This window comes from Babylonia areolata, chromosome 23 (genome assembly GCF_041734735.1).
Source record: "Babylonia areolata isolate BAREFJ2019XMU chromosome 23, ASM4173473v1, whole genome shotgun sequence".
NCBI classification, from domain to species: domain Eukaryota; kingdom Metazoa; phylum Mollusca; class Gastropoda; order Neogastropoda; family Buccinidae; genus Babylonia; species Babylonia areolata.
The window spans coordinates 1627395-1650670 of record NC_134898.1 but is presented as its reverse complement, the minus strand read 5'-3'; the positions used below and the strand labels follow the sequence as shown (position 1 = coordinate 1650670).

The following is a 23276-nucleotide window of genomic DNA, read 5'->3' as shown; positions in this document are numbered from 1 at the left end:
GGTGGGGTGGGGGGGAGGATGCTCATGAATCTATCTGAATGCGCAGATGGCTGAATAGTCCAATCTGCGCACGAAAAGTTCGCCGACAGTTGGGGCAGACAAAGACAGGCATACCATTGTCAGGGAGCTTGTTTGCCCGTGACTTTCTGGCCTGCCTCTTCTGAACAGCTGCAGCAGTCCTGTTGGCCTCGCACAACTTGCCTTTGTGCACAGCAGCGCGCCATTTGTCACGGTCCATTGCAGATTCCTCCCAGGAGTCATGGTTGATATCAAACGCTTTCAGAGAGACTTTCAGAGTATCTCTGAAGCGCTTCTTCTGACCTCCGTGTGATCTCTTCCCTTGTTGCAGCTAGCCATAGGAGCCTTTTGGGCAGCCAATGGTCTGGCATGCGCGCCACGTGTCCAGCCCAGCGAAGCTGGGACTGCATCAGGACGGTGAAGATGCTGGGAAGGGCGGCTTTTGCGAGCACCTCTGTGTCTGGGGTCTTGTCTTGCCACTTGATGTTCAGTAGCTTCCTGGGGCATGTTGTGTGGAAGTGGTTCAGCTTCTTGGCATGTCGTCCCCGTCTAGCTAACGTCCCGACAACACAAACACGGAGACAGAAGAGTTCAGCGCGTTGCTTTACTGTGGTCATGCAAAAAATACATAAATAAACGCCACAAAACAAGGCATTACAAACCAAAAAATAACCGTTAACCACTGCGCAATTCTGCCATTTACAGTCAACTGCAGCGCCAGTGCTGCTCAACCCCGCTGCCAGAGTTCAAACTCGTGCTGACAGCCGAAAACGGACAACACTTGTAGCTTGATGGCTGAAGCTGGTCAGCAAGAGGGACAGTGGGAAGGTGGGAAAGGGTAAGATGGAAGTGTGGAGTGGGAGTGGGAACGGGAGTGAGGAAGTTTCCAGACTTGTGTTCTGGGGACCCGTCGAAGGCAGCGGCACGGAAAGGAAGGAAACACCGGAAAACCTGTAACACCCACTGGCTCTGTAGACTTTTTTGTTTTGTTTTTTTAACCAGTTGTAAAAGAGTACAACCCCCCCCCTTATCTCTTCCTTAAGCAATATACATTGCGCTAAACAGGCAATATTAACATTTTTACCCGTGCACTCTTCGATGTTGAAGTGAGAAATCAAATCCACCCGAATGGGTATACCGGCTTGTGACATTGTGCACCATCTCTGGTTCGACATTCTTATATTATAATTAACATTTTTACCCGTCTGCAGTACAAAACATACGTGAGAAAGTCCCAAACGGGTGAAAATGTTAATTATATATATAAGTTTGTCGACTATAGTAGACGATTTTAAAACGAACTTGTCGAGATTAGAAAGGTGTCTAAAATACCGGCTTGTGACAATTGAAGTTGTGCACCATCTCGGGTTCGACATTCTTATATTATAATTAACATTTTTACCCGTCTGCAGTACAAACCATACGTGAGAAAGTCCAAAACGGGTGAAAATGTTAATTATATATATGTTTGTCGACTATAGTAGAGGATTTTAAAACGAACTTGTGGAGATTAGAAAGGTGTCTAAAAAGGGATGCTTTTTGGGGCATTCCATGCACCTAGCAAGGGGCTTGGAAAGAATGGGGGATACGCAAAGTGAAAGAAAAAATGTGACCCATTGGTCAGTTCGAACTTACCCGTCTGTGGTACAAAACATACATGAAAACGATTAAGACGGGAGTGTGTATATATACACAACTTTGGGTCAGTACTCGTAATGAAACTTGTCTCGATTCTAAACGCCGGTATGTCCGAGTTCGTGGGGCATTCCATGCATCAAGCAATGGGCTTGAAATAGAAAAATTCGTAAAGAAATCGGGAAGCTTGTCGCTGTCATATCTCCAGGAGCGGACATGCGCGAACGAGACGTATAAGGCAGTTCGATCGAAAGCGGTCAGTTGACGCGATCGCCAGGTTATTTAAAGTGAAGACGGAATGAACTGTACCATGCTTCGCGAGAGGATGAAAACAGAGTGGGGGACGAGACAATAGGTTCTGATCCGAACATGAACATGACTGAAAGTAATAAAACAGCTTGCATGAAACACTCAACGTGTGTGCGACGTCAAAAGAGTGACGGCAGTCTCCTGTGGTGGGTCCGTTCTTTTCGGCCTGTTTCGTTGTACGTCCTTGCTCGGTTCCGACAGCACTGACCAGGTACACGTGGAAACCGCACACCATTCCCTGTATTGCAGTGCTCAAATGCGTTGCACAGAGGACTTCACATTAAAAAATGAGCGGGACTGGTGGAACTGACCTTCCTTAACAACGTGCTGTGCAGAAAAGTCACATACCGAAATAGGAAAGTGCATTTTAACGGCCGAGTCAGTGTCCGTGCTGAACTTAACCGTTTCAATTGGACAGCTGGATGTCCCTTTCTCGTCAGTGATGCTTTGGCCGGCTGTGAATGTTCAAGTCAGCGATTTCACATGTGTGTGTGTGTGTGTGTGTGTGTGTGTGCCTGTGTGTGTGTGTGTGTGTGTGTGTGTGTGTGGGTGTGTGTGTGTGTGTGTGTGGGTGTGTGGAGAACTTCATTCCGTGATTGTCCGTGGTGTGTGTTAGCTTGTTTCCTCGACAGCACGCATCACATACGTGTGTGCTGTGTCCTGTGTTGCATGTCAGTGTGCTCCTGGCCTTCCGTGGAGAACTGAGGGCGAGACATCATGTAAAATATTTAGCTCCACAGATGGCCATTCTTTCCGTACGCACACAGTTGTTCATGTTACGTTCGGAACCCATCAGTTGTCTAGTCCTCCACTCTTGTTTTCATCCTCCCGCTGAAGCACGGTGCAGTTCATTCCGTCGTCTTCACTTCAAGTATAAGATTGTCAGTGCACAGTAACCTCTTTCCTACGTCCCCTTCGTGCACATCCACTTCGCTTCGCAGAAAGGACAGGTCGTGCATGTACAATCACAACATTCTTTCAACATGTGTCTGGCAGTTTACAGTGACAGGTTCATTCCGTGTTTGCCAGTGTGTCCGTATAGTTGCCGCGGGGGCTCAGGCTGACTTCATTCCGTGACTTATGATGTTGTGCGAGCCAGTGTACACTCACAAGTTCATTCCGTGATAATGTGTGTAAGGTTGACAACTTCATGGTTCCGGGATTGTGTGTGTAGGCACTGACAACTGACTTCATTTCGTGGCGCACCAAACCAATTTGTGAGAGTACACTGGCACGCACAGCATCATAAGTCACGGAATGAAGTCAGCCTGAGCCCCGGCAACTGTACGGACACACTGGCAAACACGGAATGAAGCTGTCACTGTACACTGCCAGACACATGTTGAAGGAATGTTGTGATTGTACATGCACGACCTGTCCTGTCTGCCGAAGTGGATGTGCACGAAGGGGACGTAAGAAAGAGGTTACTGTGCATTGACAATCTTGTACTTGAAGTGAAGACGGAATGAACTGCACCGTGTTTCAGCGGGAGGATGAAAACAAGAGTGGAGGACTAGACAACTGATGGGTTCCGAACGTAACATGAACAACTGTGTGCGTACGGAAAGAATGGCCATCTGTGGAGCTAAATATTTTACATGATGTCTCACCCTCAGTTCTCCACGGAAGGCCAGGAGCACACTGACATGCAACACAGGACACAGCACACACGTATGTGATGCGTGCTGTCGAGGAAACAAGCTAACACACACCACGGACAATCACGGAATGAAGTTCTCAACACACACACACACACACACACACACACACACATACACATACACCGACACACACACACCGGGGCGCGCACACACACACACACACACACACACACACACGTGAAATCGCTGACTTGAACATTCACAGCCGGCCAAAGCATCACTGACGAGAAAGGGACGTGCAGCTGTCCAATTGAAACGGTTAAGTTCAGCACGGACACTGACTCGGCCGTTAAAATGCACTTTCCTATTTCGGTATGTGACTTTTCTGCACAGCACGTTGTTAAGGAAGGCCAGTTCCATCAGTCAAGCTCATTTTTTAATGTGAAGTCCTCTTTGCAACGCATTTGAGCACTGCAATACAGGGAATGGTGTGCGGTTTCCACGTGTACCTGGTCAGTGCTGTCGGAACCGATACAGCAAGGACGTACAACGAAACAGGCCGAAAAAAACGGACCCACCACAGGAGACTGCCGTCACTCCGGCTTTTGACGTCGCACACCCGTGAGTGTTTCATGTAAGCTGTTTTATTACTTTCAGTCATGTTCATGTTAGGATCAGAACCTATTGTCTCGTCCCCCACTCTGTTTTCATCCTCTCGCGAAGCATGGTACAGTTCATTCCGTCTTCACTTTAAATAACCTGGCGATCGCGTACACTGACCGCTTTCGATCGAAATGCCTTATACGTCCCGTTCGTGCATGTCCGCTCCTGGAGATATGACAGCGACAAGCAGTCCTGATTTCTTTACGAATTTTTCTATTTCAAGCCCATTGCTTGATGCATGGAATGCCCCACGAACTCGGACATACCGGCGTTTAGAATCGAGACAAGTTTCATTACGAGTACTGACCCAAAGTTGTGTATATATACACACTCCCGTCTTAATCGTTTTCATGTATGTTTTGTACCACAGACGGGTAAGTTCGAACTGACCCATGGGTCACATTTTTTCTTTCACTTTGCGTATCCCCCATTCTTTCCAAGCCCCTTGCTAAGTGCATGGAATGCCCCAAAAAGCATCCCTTTTTAGACACCTTTCTAATCTCCACAAGTTCGTTTTAAAATCGTCTACTATAGTCGACAAACTTATATATATAATTAACATTTTCACCCGTTTGGGACTTTCTCACGTATGGTTTGTACTGCAGACGGGTAAAAATGTTAATTATAATATAAGAATGTCGGACTAGAGATGGTGCACAACTTCGTAACAAGCCCGGGTATTTTAGACACCTTTCTAATCGCGACAAGTTCGTTTTAAAATCCTCTACTATATTCGACAAACATATATATAATTAACATTTTCACCCGTTTGGGACTTTCTCACGTATGGTTTGTACTGCAGACGGGTAAAAATGTTAATTATAATATAAGAATGTCGAACCAGAGATGGTGCACAACTTTGTCACCAGCCGGTATACCCATTTGGGTAGATTTGATTTCTGACTTCGACACCGAAGAGTGCACGGGTAAAAATGTTAATATTGCCCGCTAAACAAAGCAAGTGGATAACCTTTTACATGAGCTATCGGCGTACAAAACTATCGCCGTGAAAAATATTTGATCCGTTTATTTTCGTTTTTTTTTTCAAATAATAAAAGGGTTAAACCAACACACCGTCCAAAGCGTCCACTGTGACTAACCACAAATGGCAATAATATTCCAGTTTCAATTATGCTAGTTCCGAATAATTGAACCAGCACCAGTTAAGCTATATCACATTTCCATCCCTACAACAATGTTTGGGAAAATCTACATATTGCAATTAGACAATCCCCATTATAAAGAAAACAAATTTGAAACAATCTGAGCTGAATATTATTATGGCAAAAATGTTACACCTAAACACAACAAATTTACTAATCCCCCCCCCCCCCCCCCCAACCATTTGGAAGTAAAAGTATACTGGATTTAAAAGACATCCACTAAAAACATCACCCCAACCTTACAAGCAACCTAAACCTCACTCTGATGCCAACAAATATCACGAGTCACATCACTAAATTAATGTTACGAAGACAAACACAGACTCCCTCACCTGTCACTAGGCACGTCACTGGCCCAGAGTGAAACACAGACTAATACAGAAGAAGGGGTGACAAAGGGAAACGCCCCCACTACTTCACGGACGGCGCCCAGCAGCACGCACGCTGGAACGGCGACCCGTCTCTCTGCAAAGCTTGGCCTCAACAGCCCAGAGAAATCTTTCTTTCCTGACCAGATAGATCCCTGAACTCGCTCAGAGTTTAAAAAAACGTTCAGGAGAAGGGACATGCCACACGTGCAAAAGCATGAAGGAGAGAGGGAGGTGAAGGAGAGGGATGGAAAGAGGGGGAGAAGGGAGAGAGAGGAGGAGAAGGGAGAGAGAGAGAGGGGGGAAAGAAGGGAGAGAGAAAGGGGGAAAAAGGAAGGGAAAAAAATGCAGACAGGCATGCACGCAGATCGCCAACGAGCCGTGACATGCTGGGACTGTTCAAGCTACTGAATGAAGATCCCCAACTGTTCTGACGTTGTCCTGCATATCTGTCAACTGGGTTGGCGTCTAGATTTTTTGGTGTGTCAGCCTAGACCCCCCGCCCCCTCCCAATGGACAACGTCAAGGCACCAGCATCGAACACCTTCACTCCGAGGGCATGTCACAAGTTGGCGTTATAACACAGCCACTGGTGTGTGTGTGTGTGTGTGTGTGTGTGTGTGTGTGTGTGGAACAACAGGTGCAGATTAAAACAGCACAACCAGTCTGATTTCTTTAATTTCTCAAGTCATTACAGCTCAGAGTCCTCTCTGTGTCGTCTGTTTGTGTCTTGTTTGTACAAGTGACTGCATTAACTGTTCTGACAGTTTTCTTTTTTTCAATTCAGGCAACAAAAAATGTCGACTTTCGCTTATGCCATACAAGTGGCATACAGGCTTTTTATGTTTCCACACACACACACACACACACACACACACACACAGATGCACACAAGAATGTATGACCACACCACACCTCACACATGCACACACTGAGTCCAGACAGGACAAAGCCACACAAACAGTTGTTTTTACTGCTGTTGTAAGGTCTTGACAGACAGACCTTATCAGAGAGTGGTGTGGTGGCCTGGAGGTAACACGTCCACCAAGGAAGCAAGAGTCTGAAGGCATACGATCAAATCCCACACTCGGCAATATTGTCCCCCTCCCCCACTCCCCACTGGGCCTTAAGTGGTGGTCTGGATGCTAGTCATTCGGATGAGACGATAAACCAAGGTCCCATGTGTAGCATGCACTTAGGGCAGGTAAAAGAACCCAGGGCAACAAAAGGGTTGCTACTGGCAAAATTGTGTAGAAAAATCCACTTGTATAGAAAAACATTGCACTCACAGGTAGAAGAAAAAAAAAAGGTGATGCTGCATTGTAGTGGTTCACTCCCTGTGGGGAGAGCAGCTCGTTTCAAAGAGAGAAATATGATATGACAAAATACTAACACAATGCAGTCTCACAGAGAGCTGCACAGGAAGATCCACAGTGAGGGATGTGACCGTTATGGGACATGTCGTCAGATACAACAAGTCTAAGAAACAGTGAGGGATGTGACCGTTATGGCACATGTCGTCAGATACAACAAGTCTAAGAAACAGTAAGAGATGTGACCGTCATGGCACATGTCGTCAGATACAACAAGTCTAAGAAACAGTGAGGGATGTGACCGTTATGGCACATGTCGTCAGATACAAGTCTAAGAAACAGTGAGGGATGTGACCGTTATAGGACATGTCGTTAGATACAAGTCTAAGAAACAGTGAGGGATGTGACCGTTATAGGACATGTCGTCAGATACAAGTCTAAGAAACAGTGAGGGATGTGACCGTTATGGCACATGTCGTCAGACACAACAAGTCTAAGAAACAGTGAGGGATGTGACTGTTATGGGACATGTCGTCAGATACAACAAGTCTAAGAAACAGTGAGGGATGTGAGCGTTATGGGACATGTCGTCAGATACAACAAGTTCTGAGACATGTCGTCAGATACAACAAGTCTAAGAAACAGTGAGGGATGTGACCGTTCTGGGACATGTCGTCAGACACAACAAGTCTAAGAAACAGTGAGAGATGTGACCGTTATGGCACATGTCGTCAGATACAACAAGTCTAAGAAACAGTGAGGGATGTGACCGTTATGGGACATGTCGTCAGATACAAGTCTAAGAAACAGTGAGGGATGTGACCGTTATGGCACATGTCGTCAGATACAACAAGTCTAAGAAACAGTGAGGGATGTGACCGTTATGGCACATGTCGTCAGATACAACAAGTCTAAGAAACAGTGAGGGATGTGACCGTTATGGGACATGTCGTCAGATAGAAGTCTAAGATTGCATGCAAACAGGAGAACATGAACCATCAGCTTCCGGCATGGACAGGCTGACTTGGGATAGACAGAAAAGGATGTTTTTTTTAGTGAGTTTCAGTTTCAGTTTCTCAAAGAGGCATCACTGCGTTCAGACAAATCCATACACACTACACCACATCTGCTTGGCAGTAGTGTAACCCAACATCACTTGTCAGGTCTTGAGTGCATGCTTGTATATTTGTGTATCTATCAGGGTGGATTTCTTTTTACATAATTTTGCCAGAGGACAACACTCTCATTGCCATGGGTTCTTTTTCAGTGCGCCAAGTGCATGCTGCACATGGGACCTTGGTTTATCATCTCATCCAAAGGACTAGATGCTCAGATTTTCCAGCCAGACTTGGGAGAAAGGGCAAGAGTAGGATTCAATTCCACACCCTCATGGACTCTGTGTGGGCAGCTGAGAGTCTTAACCATTCAGCTACTGTTTGAGTGAATGAGAAGGAAGTCAGTTTGATCATCATTCAGTTAGTTGTTATTTTGTCAACTCTGTTGTATGGACATCATGAAGCACCATTTCTCTTTCCTTTTTTTTTTTTTTTTTTAATAGTTTGGTACTTCTGCATGTCCAACTATGCATTTCAAAAAAATATCCATCAGGTAAGACTGTTTTATAGTTGGGTGCTTCTGCATGTCCAACTATGCATTTCAAAAAAATATCCATCAGGTAAGACTGTTTTATAGTTGGGTGCTTCTGCATGTCCAACTATGCATTCAAAAAAATATCCATCAGGTGAGACTGTTTTATAGTTGGGTGCTTCTGCATGTCCAACTATGCATTTAAAAAAATATCCATCAGGTGAGACTGTTTTATAGTTGGGTGCTTCTGCATGTCCAACTATGCATTTAAAAAAAAAATCCATCAGGTGAGACTCCTTCAACACTGCTTTTCTCTTTGACAGAATGTCACCCTGCCAATTTTCTCACAGAGCATATGGGCTGACCTTGTACAACATGACTGACATACATCAATCCCATATCTTTCATCTTACAGCAACTGGAGATTTTACATACTGACCATAACAGAAATCTGAAAATGGCTGACGAAACGAAACTACCAAAATAGTGACTGACAAAAGTGATATCATCAACATGCTCAGGACCAAATCTCAGCATAGATTTTCTTTTTCTGTTTATTTTGCCATACTAGACTATGGGGGGTTCGTAGTGACTGACACCTCTGTCTGAACACACACACACACACACACACACACACACACACACACACACAGGCAGCAGTCAACATAAAAAAATAATAAATAATAAAAAGAATTAGGTTTAATTCTTTTTCATTGTTTTCAACAGCTGACATGTGTCTTATTCTGCTTTTACAAACAACTGACTTGTTCTGTTCACCCACTGCTGACATTGTGGGGAGTGGACTACAATCACTTTTTATTTCACAAAAACTCACTAAACCTGAACAAGTGTGTATAAAAAAATAAATAAATAAAAAAAATCCCAAGACAAAGCATTATACTGGTCAGAAAAAAAAAGTATAAAACAATTTCTTGCAGTCTGATCAGCTATCAGTTCCATCGTTCTCATTTCCCACATTTCCAAACAAACCACAGTGGGAAGTCTCACTGAAGGTAAAAGATTCATCACTTGTATTTTTCAAGACGAATCAAAATGATTTTTACTTATTGGTTTACTTTTTGCTTCAGGTTTCTTTACTGCTTTCATGAAAAATGTATTTTCAGAATTTGACAAGACTCCGAAGACCTGACCAGTGTTGGTCTATGCTCAGCCTTGGGTAAGGCATCTATTGTGTATTCTACTGTAGTGTTGGTCTATGCTCAGCCTTGGGTAAGGCATCTATTGTGTATTCTACTGTATCACACTTTTGTCACAACAGATTACTGTGTGTGAAATTCGGGCCGCTTTCCCCAGGGGCAGCACATCGCTACACTGACAGCGCAACCTTTTTTCCTTTATTTTTTCTGCCTGCAATTCTGTTTGGTTTCCTATCGGAGTGGATTTTCCTACAGAATTTTTGCAGGGACAACCCTTTTGTTGCCGTGGGTTCTTTTATGTTGACAAAATACAGCACAAAGGACCTGGGTTTATCATGTCATCTGAATGAGTGCTTCCCATAACATTTATTTATCTCTCATTCAAAAAGCAGATGTGGTGTAGTGTTTATGGACCAGTCTGCAAAAAAGTCTACATTTTCATTCTTTTAAAATCCATATTATAAAAAAAACCCCAAAAAAACACAAGCCCTTATAAGCATTAATGGACATCACATCTAAAAACAGATCTGATCTAACAAAGGTCACAACGACCAAATGATTCAGCAAACATGACTTTTATCATCCATGCCAACATACTCAAGTAAAACATACTGTACACTGGAATATTCACAGGACAAACAGAAGGACAAAAACAGAACATGACTTTTTTTTTTCTTTCTTTATGCGCAGAAACTGCACACAGAAGGCAACTTTCGATAAAATACCCACCCCCCCCGCCCCCTGAACAACCTTGCAGCAACATTACATATTTTACCTCAGCAACAACGTCACAACACCTTCACAGCGGACACACCTTCCCAGGGAACACAGACCTGTACCTTTCCCCCAATACTTGGACAATGGATGCATAAAGTCTGTTGGGCAGAATCCAACAAGTACGCTGAAAACATGGGTCAGGGCAGGAAGAACAGATTGCATACCGCACATGCTGGTCACTCGTCACAAGTGAACAGTTCAGCCAGAGCTCAGGAAACTCACATCGTAGGCACTTGTGTGCTCACTGCGGAGTCTCCCTCCTGGCCTGACGGCTTGAACAGACGCTTACACTCATATCCCTACACCTCACACACACACACGTACATATATATATAATAATAAAAGTTAAATGTTTCATATCATTTTGCAGCTATAAGGGCAGTGAATTGTGTTCACTGTGTCCAGGGCTTAGTACAGGAAGGAAGGGCCCAATTCTCTTCTTCCATCATTTGAACCTTCCCCACCCTAAGTCAAATACCGTATATATATATATATACGCTCACAGTCCCACAAGTGCAGATATTGCCACGTGTAGGATGGCCTCAGCAGGTGCAGGTTTTTTCTTCGGAAATATACATACACATATATTTATATTGTATGTGCCTGGACATCTTTCTGCCATTCCTACAGACTTGCACAGAAACAACACTGCTGACAGAGGCATACATTTTGCTCACACTAACATAGTGCACAACCACACTGAAATTACACCTATACATGTGTGATACATAAAGCGTAATATACACTTTAATTTACTGTACACACATATTCCAACAGCTACAGCAGCTTTGTAGAACTTTTACATGTACTCACACTATTACTGAAGACATTTATTCACAACAGCATCAGAGTAAAATACAGCTGTGCTAGGGCACTTTCGCACAGATGTTTACACTTTGCACATGTGGCATAGCTCTAAAGAATGCCTTAAAAAAAAAGACCTTTTTTTTTTGCATATGATCAACTGCCATGTGTGTGTGTGTGAAGGGCGCATATTTACATACAAACATGTCTTGTAACCATGAAAGAATAGGAAGAAAAAGGGACAAAGTAAAGAGACTGATACAAGTTATTGCCATGCTGGAGTTTACAGAATGAAGCCCCTTTTGAAAAGCAATTCCGTTGAGTTGACTTTAAACATACTGATGGCATACAGGTATTTAAATATACAATGAACAGAAAATGAAATGGGCATGGAGTCGCCATTTTATTCCTCTCTGTTCAGCTGACCCCTTTTGTCCTATCCACCTTGGCACCAATTTCTCACCACTTTCTCTGTTTCCGGCACTTCCCATTTCCTTCTGTCATCTCTGTTCTTCTCCTTCTCTGCCTTGCCGTCCATTTACCTGCACATTTTCCTGGAAAGCCTTGAGTATTGGTTGTCATTTTCTGGGCTTGATGACTGGCCATTCTTATATGTAGAGTTCTTTTATGTGCCTTGACAAGTGAGGGTCCTGTGTGCAAACTTTTGGTTTTGTCTGCCTGCTGTGATGTATGGTTGTGCATTATGTATAATCATGTTGTGTTCTTTTGTCTGCCTGCTGTGATGTATGGTTGTGCATTATGTATAATCATGTTGTGTTCAGGTTTTGTATTATAAATAATCACGCTATGTTCAGCTTAGATTTTTTTCATCCTCTGATAAACACTGACGGAATGGTCAAATCCGCGACGTGTCTTGGGTTTGTGTACATGAACGTGACTGAACAGTCAACTTGTGCCCAATTTTCTTTTCAGGTGGTTTCATTTTTTATTTTTTTCTGGTTCTTCAGGACCCACACTGACAGTCCTTCAGGCCTGACCTGACCCTGGGAGGGGTGTGTGTGTGTGTGTGTGGGGGGTGTCTGTCAGCAACAAAGACAAATAAACATGGACAGACAGCACGACCTTAACGTTCAGCCACCGCACGATGAGATATTCATCCACCGCACAACCTGACGTGTTAGAGAACAGCAGGTACTGGGAAACACATCCTCCGTTCCTGAATGTACACGGTGAAGGCAGGATGAATGAGATCCTGTACCTCACATACATACAAGCATGCATACACACTCACAAACACACTGCACCAGGAAACACAAACAAAAACATTCCCAGTCCTAGACAAAATATCCTGGACAAACATCTTCCCTCTGTCCCCGAGTGGTAATGATACCCACAGACCCACAAGATCCAGATCTTACCAACAATACAAACAGAAGTGGCCTCAGAAACACTCTTTCATATGCTGAGTGATGTTGCTGTGGTAATGTGGTCACACATAAGCAACAGTAGCTGCTGGGAGGCAGAATCAACTGGTGGTTCCCCCTGTGCAGTGTCACCAGGTGTGACACATGGTTCTCTCCACCAGTCTCCCATCTGCTGCTTCCCTTCCAAAGCGGGAGACAGACACATCACAACCACCAACCCTCACCCCCACTTCAGATCACTGACCCACACCTCTCATGCTTCAGTCGAAGAGAATGAGCTAGCCATTCATAAATGGGCAACTCCAACCTCTTAGAAACACAAACCTACAAGCATGTACACACAGTTGTGTTCACACACGCACATGCACACAGAATGACTGCGCAGCTTTCATCCAATGATAAATAATTTGTAAGTTCCCTCCACTGAAAACTGCCAAAACAATCTAAATAAAACACTGTTTTCTTCACTTAAGTGCAGCGTAACACAGGCCTGGCTTTAGCGGCATGTGACACGACCGTCACACAACATCATGAGGGGAAATAAGAGTTCATGTGTCCACACGAGACATGTGACATGACCACCACACAATATCACCTAGGGAAACACAAGTGTTGATACAGCCACAGGAGGCAGGGACAGCACAGGCGACATCACAGCAGGAGGGAGGTTCACAAGTCCTTCAGGGCGGCAAGTTGCTGCTCAATGGAGCTGTCGCTGACCCCGGCTTTGGATGACTCTCCAATCCTGCCCCGCGCCGCTGAGGGGGCGTTCACCATCTGTGGAGGGACAGGGACAGACACATGCACCTTGTTCTCATCAAGTGACCTGGCTTACACTGTGAGATAAAAAGGGTGAATGGTAAAGGGACGGAAACATGCACCTTGTTCTCATCAAGTGACCTGGCTTACACTGTGAGATAAAAAGGGTGAATGGTAAAGGGACGGAAACATGCACCTTGTTCTCATCAAGTGACCTGGCTTACACTGTGAGATAAAAAGGGTGAATGGTAAAGGGACAGAAACATGCACCTTGTTCTCATCAAGTGACCTGGCTTACACTGTGAGATAAAAAGGGTGAAAGGTTAGGGTACAGTGAAGTCTTATCCAATGTGCGTAGAAGCGGGCAGAAGAAGGTGAGGTCCCATCCTGTCCTGTCACGTTCACCTTCCCCAACCTGTCAGCTACCCATTCACACCTGGGTGTGTGCAGCAAGGAATTAATAGAAAAAAACACAAAAAGGAAAACCAGAGAATAGTGCCTCTCCCAAGGACACAACACCATGCTGAAACAGGGCCTTGAGCCCTGAGCACTGGTGAAACACTGGGTCAGGACTTCAACACCTCATTCAACTACAGCACCACCATGACAATGAGAAAACAGGAAGAAATTCATAAAGGTTATGGAGGTACGATCATGATAAATCATAATAATAATAATTCACAACTTTCTATGGTGCGATATCCCGTAATAATGCTGCTCAAAGCGCCTTACGTCATCGAGCCAGATATAAACATAACATAAAACATTACAACAGCTCAATCCAATGCGTTCACAGAATGAATTAAAAAAAAGCATGATCCACCAAACAATAAAAATATCAAGTAAATAATGCTTACATTAAAAAGAAAGACATTCCTTAAAAACACACATTTTTTTAGACACACACATACATGCATGCGCACACTCACACTCGCACACACACACACACATGCACGTGCGTGCGCACCCAGACACATTAAATATATCAACTGCACTAAAACAGGATTACGTGAGTATAAATAACACCCTTACTTTGTGGGCCTCACACCCACACATACACTCACACACTTAATGTATCTTCATACAAACACATGCCCACAAACACATACACACAAACATGCATGCCCTTCATCATTCATATACGGACAGACACACACACTCTCTTTCACAAACATGCACACAGTTCAAAGAAGACTGACTGACCTTATCAGTGATCTCAATGCCAATCTCATCCAGCACCTGGTTAACGATGGCGTCCTCCTCCTCCTCGTCCCCTGACTCCGCCAGAATGTCATCCAGCGTGTCATTGACTGCACACCACAACACACGACAAACAGTGACTGCACACCGCAACACATGACAAACATTGACTGCACACCGCAACACATGACAAACACTGACTGCACACCGCAACACACGACAAACATTGACTGCACACCACAACACATTACAAACATTGACTGCACACCACAACACACCACAAACATTGACTGCACACCACAACACACCACAAACATTAATTGCACACCACAACACACGACAAACATTGACTGCACACCGCAACACACCACAAACAGTGACTGCACACTGCAACACACCACAAACATTGACTGCACACCACAACACACCACAAACATTGACTGCACACCACAACACACCACAAACATTGACTGCACACCGCAACACACCACAAACATTGACTGCACACCGCAACACACCACAAACATTGACTGCACACCACAACACACGACAAACATTGACTGCACACTGCAACACACCACAAACATTGACTGCACACCACAACACACCACAAACATTGACTGCACACCGCAACACATGAAAACATTGACTGCACACCACAACACACGACAAACATTAATTGCACACCACAACACATGACAAACATTGACTGCACACTGCAACACACCACAAACATTGACTGCACACCGCAACACACCACAAACAGTGACTGCACACCACAACACACCACAAACATTGACTGCACACCACAACACACGACAAACATTGACTGCACACCACAACACATGACAAACATTGACTGCACACCACAACACACTACAAACATTGACTGCATACCACACCACAACACACGACAAACATTGACTGCACACCACAACACACCACAAACATTGACTGCACACCACAACACACGATAAACATTGACTGCACACCGCAACACACGACAAACATTGACTGCACACTGCAACACACCACAAACATTGACTGCACACCACAACACACCACAAACATTGACTGCACACTGCAACACACGACAAACATTGACTGCACACTGCAACACACCACAAACATTGACTGCACACCACAACACACGACAAACATTGACTGCACACCACAACACACCACAAACATTAACTGCACACCACAACACACCACAAACATTAACTGCACACCACAACACACGACAAACATTGACTGCACACCACAACACACCACAAACATTGACTGCACACCGCAACACATGAAAACATTGACTGCACACCACAACACACGACAAACATTGACTGCACACCACAACACACTACAAACATTGACTGCACACCACAACACACCACAAACATTGACTGCACACTGCAACACACCACAAACATTGACTGCACACCACAACACACGACAAACAGTGACTGCACACCACAACACACGACAAACATTGACTGCACACCACAACACACGACAAACATTGACTGCACACCACAACACACCACAAACATTGACTGCACACCGCAACACACAACAAACATTGACTGCACACCACAACACACCACAAACATTGACTGCACACCGCAACACACCACAAACATTGACTGCACACCGCAACACATGAAAACATTGACTGCACACCACAACACACCACAAACATTGACTGCAAACCACAACACACTACAAACATTGACTGCACACCGCAACACACCACAAACATTGACTGCACACTGCAACACACAACAAACATTGACTGCAAACCGCAACACACCACAAACATTGACTGCAAACCACAACACACCACAGACATTGACTGCAAACTGCAACACACGACAAACACTGACTGCAAACTGCAACACACCACAAACACTGACTGCAAACCGCAACACACCACAATCATTAACTGCACATCACAAACAACGACTGCACACCATAACACACTACAAACATCGACTGCACACCACAAACTAAATCATGCATTGAGACATGAAAACCAAAAACGTTTTCCCCATTCCCAATACCACAATAGTTAAAACCATACCACAATACATTTAAATCTCGTCTCAAAACTCACCTTTTCCCTCAGCAATAAGTTCAGTTGTGGCAGGCCCACAACTACATGCATGTATATGAATGTGTATTGTGTGTGCGTGTGTTTATGTAAGTATATGCCTGCCTATGTGTGTGTATGTGTTAGGGTAGCTGTTAGATACACATGTATGTTAAAATGTATGTATGCAGTGTGTGTGTGTGTGCGTGTGTGAGCGTGCGTGCGTGCGTGTGTGCGTGTGTGTGTGGTCACATTTTGGTGTGTGTATGTAACATAGATATAATGTTTTATGTTATCAAAAGCGTTTTTGTAAAGCACCTAGAGCAGATTTCTGGATAGTGTGCTATATAAGTATCCATTATTATTATTATTATTATTAATACATGCCACAATACTTAAAACCATACCACAATACTAACCATACCACAATACTTAGAGTAAACCCGTACCACAACACTTTAAACCAGTTGGGCAAGTAGGATACATGCTTGCTACATAAGTGTTACTATAGTAACAGAAAACATAAAAAGTTAAACAAGACAAAACAAGTTGTGATCCAACCAACAGCTGCAATGGATGAGGTAAACTGGTGATATTGTGGCTGTTTCAAATAAATGATTCTAGATCCAGGGCACACTCTTCCAACCACTGTCCAACACCATACACAGTGAAATACACATGTGCCCTAAAACACACACACACTGAAAGCATACGCACGCACACACAAACACACACACACACTGAAAACACATGCCCACAAGCAAATTTGTGAAAAAAGAACTTAAAAGATAAAGAAATCACACACAAAAATACACACACACACTGACAAACACACACACACACACTCATTCACACACAACACATGCTGAAAAAAGCAAAACAAAAACAACAAAACAAAGAAAAAAAAACACAAAGAAAGGAAAAGGCAGTGCTCAGAGAGACAGATGTTTTAGTTAAAGGGCAGTGCTCAGAGAGACTGATGTTTTAGTTAAAGGGCAGTGCTCAGAAACAGATGTTTTAGTCAAAGGGCAGTGCTCAGAGAGACAGATGCTTTAGTTAAAGGGCAATGCTCAGAGAGACAGATGCTTTAGTCAAAGGGCAGTGCTCAGAGAGACAGATGCTTTAGTTAAAGGGCAGTGCTCAGAGAGACAGATGCTTTAGTCAAAGGGCAGTGCTCAGAGACAGATGCTTTAGTTAAAGGGCAGTGCTAAGAGACAGATGCTTTAGTTACAGGGCAGTGCTCAGAGAGACAGATGCTTTAGTCAAAGGGCAGTGCTCAGAGAGACAGATGCTTTAGTCAAAGGGCAGTGCTCAGAGAGACAGATGCTTTAGTTAAAGGGCAGTGCTAAGAGACAGATGCTTTAGTTACAGGGCAGTGCTCAGAGACAGATGCTTTAGTTACAGGGCAGTGCTCAGAGAGACAGATGCTTTAGTTACAGGGCAGTGCTCAGAGACAGATGCTTTTGTTAAAGGGCAGTGCTCAGAGAGACAGATGCTTTAGTCAAAGGGCAGTGCTCAGAGAGACAGATGCTTTAGTTAAAGGGCAATGCTCAGAGAGACAGATGCTTTAGTCAAAGGGCAGTGCACAGAGAGACAGATGCTTTAGTTAAAGGGCAGTGCTCAGAGAGACAGATGCTTTAGTTAAAGGGCAGTGCTCAGAGAGACAGATGCTTTAGTTAAAGGGCAATGCTCAGAGAGACAGATGTTTTAGTTAAAGGGCAGTGCTCAGAGAGACAGATGCTTTAGTTAAAGGGCAGTGCTCAGAGAGACAGATGCTTTAGTTACAGGGCAGTGCTCAGAGAGACAGATGCTTTAGTTAAAGGGCAGTGCTCAGAGAGACAGATGTTTTAGTTAAAGAGCAGTGCTCAGAGAGACAGATGCTTTAGTTACAGGGCAGTGCTCAGAGAGACAGATGCTTTAGTTAAAGGGCAGTGCTCAGAGAGACAGATGTTTTAGTTAAAGAGCAGTGCTCAGAGAGACAGATGCTTTAGTTACAGGGCAGTGCTCAGAGAGACAGATGCTTTAGTCAAAGGGCAGTACTCACTCATCTCCTCCGTCATGCCCATCTTGGTGGACTGTTTCTCAAACTCCTGCATGACCTGCATCGTCTTCTGGGGGTCCATCACCTTGTTCATCTCCGTCATCGTCTGAAACACGCCCACACCTCACCGCGTCATACTCTGACACGTGTTGTTACCTTGTCACATACTTCACTATGTTGCGACTATGTCAGACATGCCCACACCTCACCGTGTCATCTCCTGACATGCGTTGTTACACTGCCACACACTTCACTACAGAGTGTCAATGTCAGACACCCCCACACCTCACCGTGTCATAACCCTGACATGTGTTGTTACCTTGCCACACGCTTCACTATATAGTGTCAATGTCAGACACGCCCACACCTCACTGTGTCTTCCTCTGATACGCATCATTGCCTTGCCACACGCTTCACCATATAGTGTCAATGTGAGACACGCCAACACCTCCCCGTGTCATCCTCTGATACGCATCATTATCTTGCCACACGCTTCACTATATAGTGTCAATGTCAGACACGCCCACACCTCACCACGTCATCCCCTGACACACGCTTCACTATATAGAGTCAATGTGAGACACGCCAACACCTCCCCGTATCATCCTCTGATACGCATCATTACCTTGCCACACGCTTCACTATATAGTGTCAATGTCAGACACGCCCACACCTCACTGTGTCTTCCTCTGATACGCATCATTGCCTTGCCACACGCTTCACTATATAGTGTCAATGTGAGACATGCCCACACCTCACCGTGTCATCCCCTGAATGTGTCGTTACCTTGCCACATACTTCACTATGTTGCAACAATGTCAGACACGCCCACACCGCACCGCGTCATCCCCTGACACGTGTTGTTACCTTGCCACACACTTCACTATATAGTGTCAATGTCAGACACGCCAACACCTCACCGTGTCACTCCCTGACATGTTTCCTTTAGGCCATCACTCCACAGAATGAATTACACGTGCAGACAGAAATTTACAGAAAATATGTTGCAGCCTGAATTTCACACACACTGAAATCTGTCATCACAAATACAATACAATGCACAATAAATAATACTACGATACATCCTAAATACATTCAAAATCTGTGTCCTTGTGTCTACTACATTTTTCTTTTGTGTTTTTTTTATCTTTCACTTTTTCTATAGCCATCTTTGTCTCCTTACCTTGGTTGTTGTACCCATAGCTTTGGCCATCTTCATGTTGGAGTGCATCATCTGTGGAAATCAGAAAACACAGCGGTCAGTGCTCACCCACCAACAACAGCTTACATCAATACAAGTACATCTGCACTGAATCACACGGCAGACGCAACAGCTGATCGGCTAAAGCCTTGGACTTTCTATCCAAGGGTGTTGGATTTATTTGCGGTATCCACACCAAGTGGAGAAATCTGTTGTGATAAAAAGAAATAGAAATACAAACAAAGGCTGGTTTATGGGCAAAGGGTTTTCTGAGCTCCCAGTTCAACATATGTGCGGACCTGCTAGTACGTGAACGCCCCTTTGTGAGTATACAGATGCGGAGAAGATCAACTGTGCAATTAAAAACATCCCGTCATCTAAACTGGTGTTTGGAGGATTATGGAAACATAAACATACTAAGCATGTGCAACTTCAAAAACAGTGCAACCCCCCCCCACACACACAAGTAAAGGTAGACCACACACACACACATAAGTAAAGGTAGACCACACACACACACACAAGTAAAGGTAGACCACACACACACACACAAGTAAAGGTAGACCACACACACACACACAAGTAAAGGTAGACCACACACACACACACAAGTAAAGGTAGACCACACACACACACACAAGTAAAGGTAGACCACACACACACACATAAGTAAAGGTAGACCACACACACACACACAAGTAAAGGTAGACCACACACACACACATAAGTAAAGGTAGACCACACACACACACATAAGTAAAGGTAGACCACACACACACACACACACTTAACCCCTTAACTGGCAGGAAAAAGAACAGAGAAGAAAGTGGTGTTTCAAGCTATAAATCTAAATCCAAAACAATTAGCTAAGACTGAGAGAACAGTCTGAAGATATACCGCTCCAGATCAAATGTGTGAATCTACAGCCTTCCAGAGTTTATATATATATATATATATATATATATATATAGAGAGAGAGAGAGAGAGAGAGAGAGAGAGAGAGTTTTGATGATGATGTGACAATGCTGTAAATTTTTACTGACACAGCTCATTTCCTCAGCATCAGCCGACCTCAAAAAGTGTTAGCAGTCAAGGGGTTAAACAAATCTCTACATGGAATACAGGAAGTACAAAAAAACAAAAGAAACCCATGTCATATTAAACAGAACAGCAGCAAGTTTACAGCTTATAATGCACTCACACATGAACGTAAAATCCACTCAAGAAACAGCTAGTATACCACAATAATATTAATGAAGAAACATTGCAAATACATGTTATTTGGAATGCATGACTTTGTAACCCTTATGAATAAACAATGATAAAACGTCCATGGCCAACCGGTGCAGACGTCATGAGCACTCCTTTTTTCTCTGACCTTTTGTTGATTTCCTATGGCCTGAATCTTGGATCCGGCAGCGTAGCTCTTGGTCCTCTGCTTCCTCAGCGCCACCAGCTGCTTGGCCAAGATGGTGGCAGCCTGCAACAAGGCACACCATCTGTCTGGGGGAATTCTGTTTGGGAGAACTTTACCCTACAGTAAAGTTCGATGGAGTGTTAACCAAGTTGTTCTTTATATACTCTGTTCTTTGAACTGCACAAAGTATGGCCATCAAAGTTAGGTGCTCTCTCTCACCCTCTCTCTCACTTACATAAGTAAAAATAACAAGGAGCTAAATGTATACTATGGTAATCACTGTCACACCTGCAATTTACACAGATATTTTCAAACTTCACTTAAAATCTAATTTCATCAAACTTGACTAATATTACTCCTTTGATGCTTTTTGTTGAAGAAAATACTGACAATAAGGTTTCATCATGTGACCTCACCGACATGTAAATTTATGACTGCTAAACATCAGCTGCTGGAACTAAATGTTGGGTATATACTTAGCAGTATAAGTAGATAATCACAGAAGACATGCAAGCCACAGTATCAGTATTCATGTATTCAATTTCATCAGTGGTTTGTGATTCAATATGAATGTGTGTGTACGCATGCCAGTGTATGTGTGTGCAAGCATGTAGGTATATATGTGCATGCAGACAGGGGTATATTAGTACCAAGCGGAGCCCTTCCAACCTTGCATCTGATACCAAATAACACAGTCTGGACTGCACATTAGAACTTTCCTGTTTCAACACTTATTCCTCTGACGTAGAAAATTCCTAACACTAAGGAAACTCAACACTGCTAGGATAATTTGTGCTACCTGGCACCAGAGTGGTGAAGTCCCTCAGGGATACAATTTGCTCACCTCACCTGTGAAATCCCTCAGGGATACAATTTGCTCACCTCACCTGTGAAATCCCTCAGGGATACAATTTGCTCACCTCATCTGTGAAATCCCTCAGGGAAACGATTGTTCACCTCACCTGTGAAATCCCTCAGGGAAACAATTGTTCACCTCACCTGTGAAATCCCTCAGGGATACAATTTGCTCACCTCACCTGTGAAATCCCTCAGGGATACAATTTGCTCACCTCATCTGTGAAATCCCTCAGGGATACTGTGATCCCTCAGGGATACTGTGAAATCCCTCAGGGATACAATTTGTTCACCTCACCTGTGAAATCCCTCAGGGATACATTTTTTTTTAAATCTCACCTGTGAAATCCCTCATGGATAGTTTGTTCACCTCACCTGTGAAATCCCTCAGGGATACAATTTGTTCACCTCACCTGTGGAATCCCTCAGGGAAACAGTTTGTTCACCTCATGTGTGAAATCCCTCAGGGATACAATTTGTTCACCTCACCTGTGAAATCCCTCAGGGAAACAATTAATTTTGTTTACCTCACCTGTGAAATCCCTCATGGATACAGTTTGTTCATCTCACCTGTGAAATCCCTCAGGGATACAATTTGTTCACCTCACCTGTGAAATCCCTCACGGATACAATTTGTTCACCTCACCTGTGGAATCCCTCAGGGAAACAGTTTGTTCACCTCACCTGTGAAATCCCTCAGGGATACAATTTGTTCACCTCACCTGTGGAATCCCTCAGGGAAACAGTTTGTTCACCTCACCTGTGAAATCCCTCAGGGATACAATTTGTTCACCTCACCTGTGAAATCCCTCAGGGATACAGTTTGTTCACCTCACCTGTGAAATCCCTCAGGGATACAATTTGTTCACCTCACCTGTGAAATCCCTCAGGGATACAATTTGTTCACCTCACCTGTGAAATCCCTCAGGGATAC

General features: G+C 44.0%; 1 protein-coding gene across 2 annotated transcripts in view; it reads right to left on the bottom strand.

Annotated features, from left to right (window-relative positions):
• Positions 1–8754: 8754 nt before the first annotated feature.
• The window catches only part of LOC143297740 (charged multivesicular body protein 2b-like), a 19228-nt gene continuing 4706 nt past the window's right edge, over positions 8755–23276 (bottom strand). The window contains exons 4-9 of one of the 2 annotated variants that reach the window (XR_013057304.1): positions 21449–21550; positions 20053–20103; positions 18873–18975; positions 14743–14849; positions 12130–13557; positions 8755–12073 (exon numbers count right to left, since the gene is read on the bottom strand). Coding sequence is in view for 1 of the 2 variants with exons in the window: in XM_076610191.1 (XP_076466306.1) it covers positions 13450–13557; positions 14743–14849; positions 18873–18975; positions 20053–20103; positions 21449–21550 (471 nt within the window). In the remaining variant the exon portion in view is untranslated. Of the gene's footprint in view, positions 13558–14742; positions 14850–18872; positions 18976–20052; positions 20104–21448; positions 21551–23276 lie in introns of both variants that reach the window. The other variant, XM_076610191.1, reaches the window with a different exon arrangement.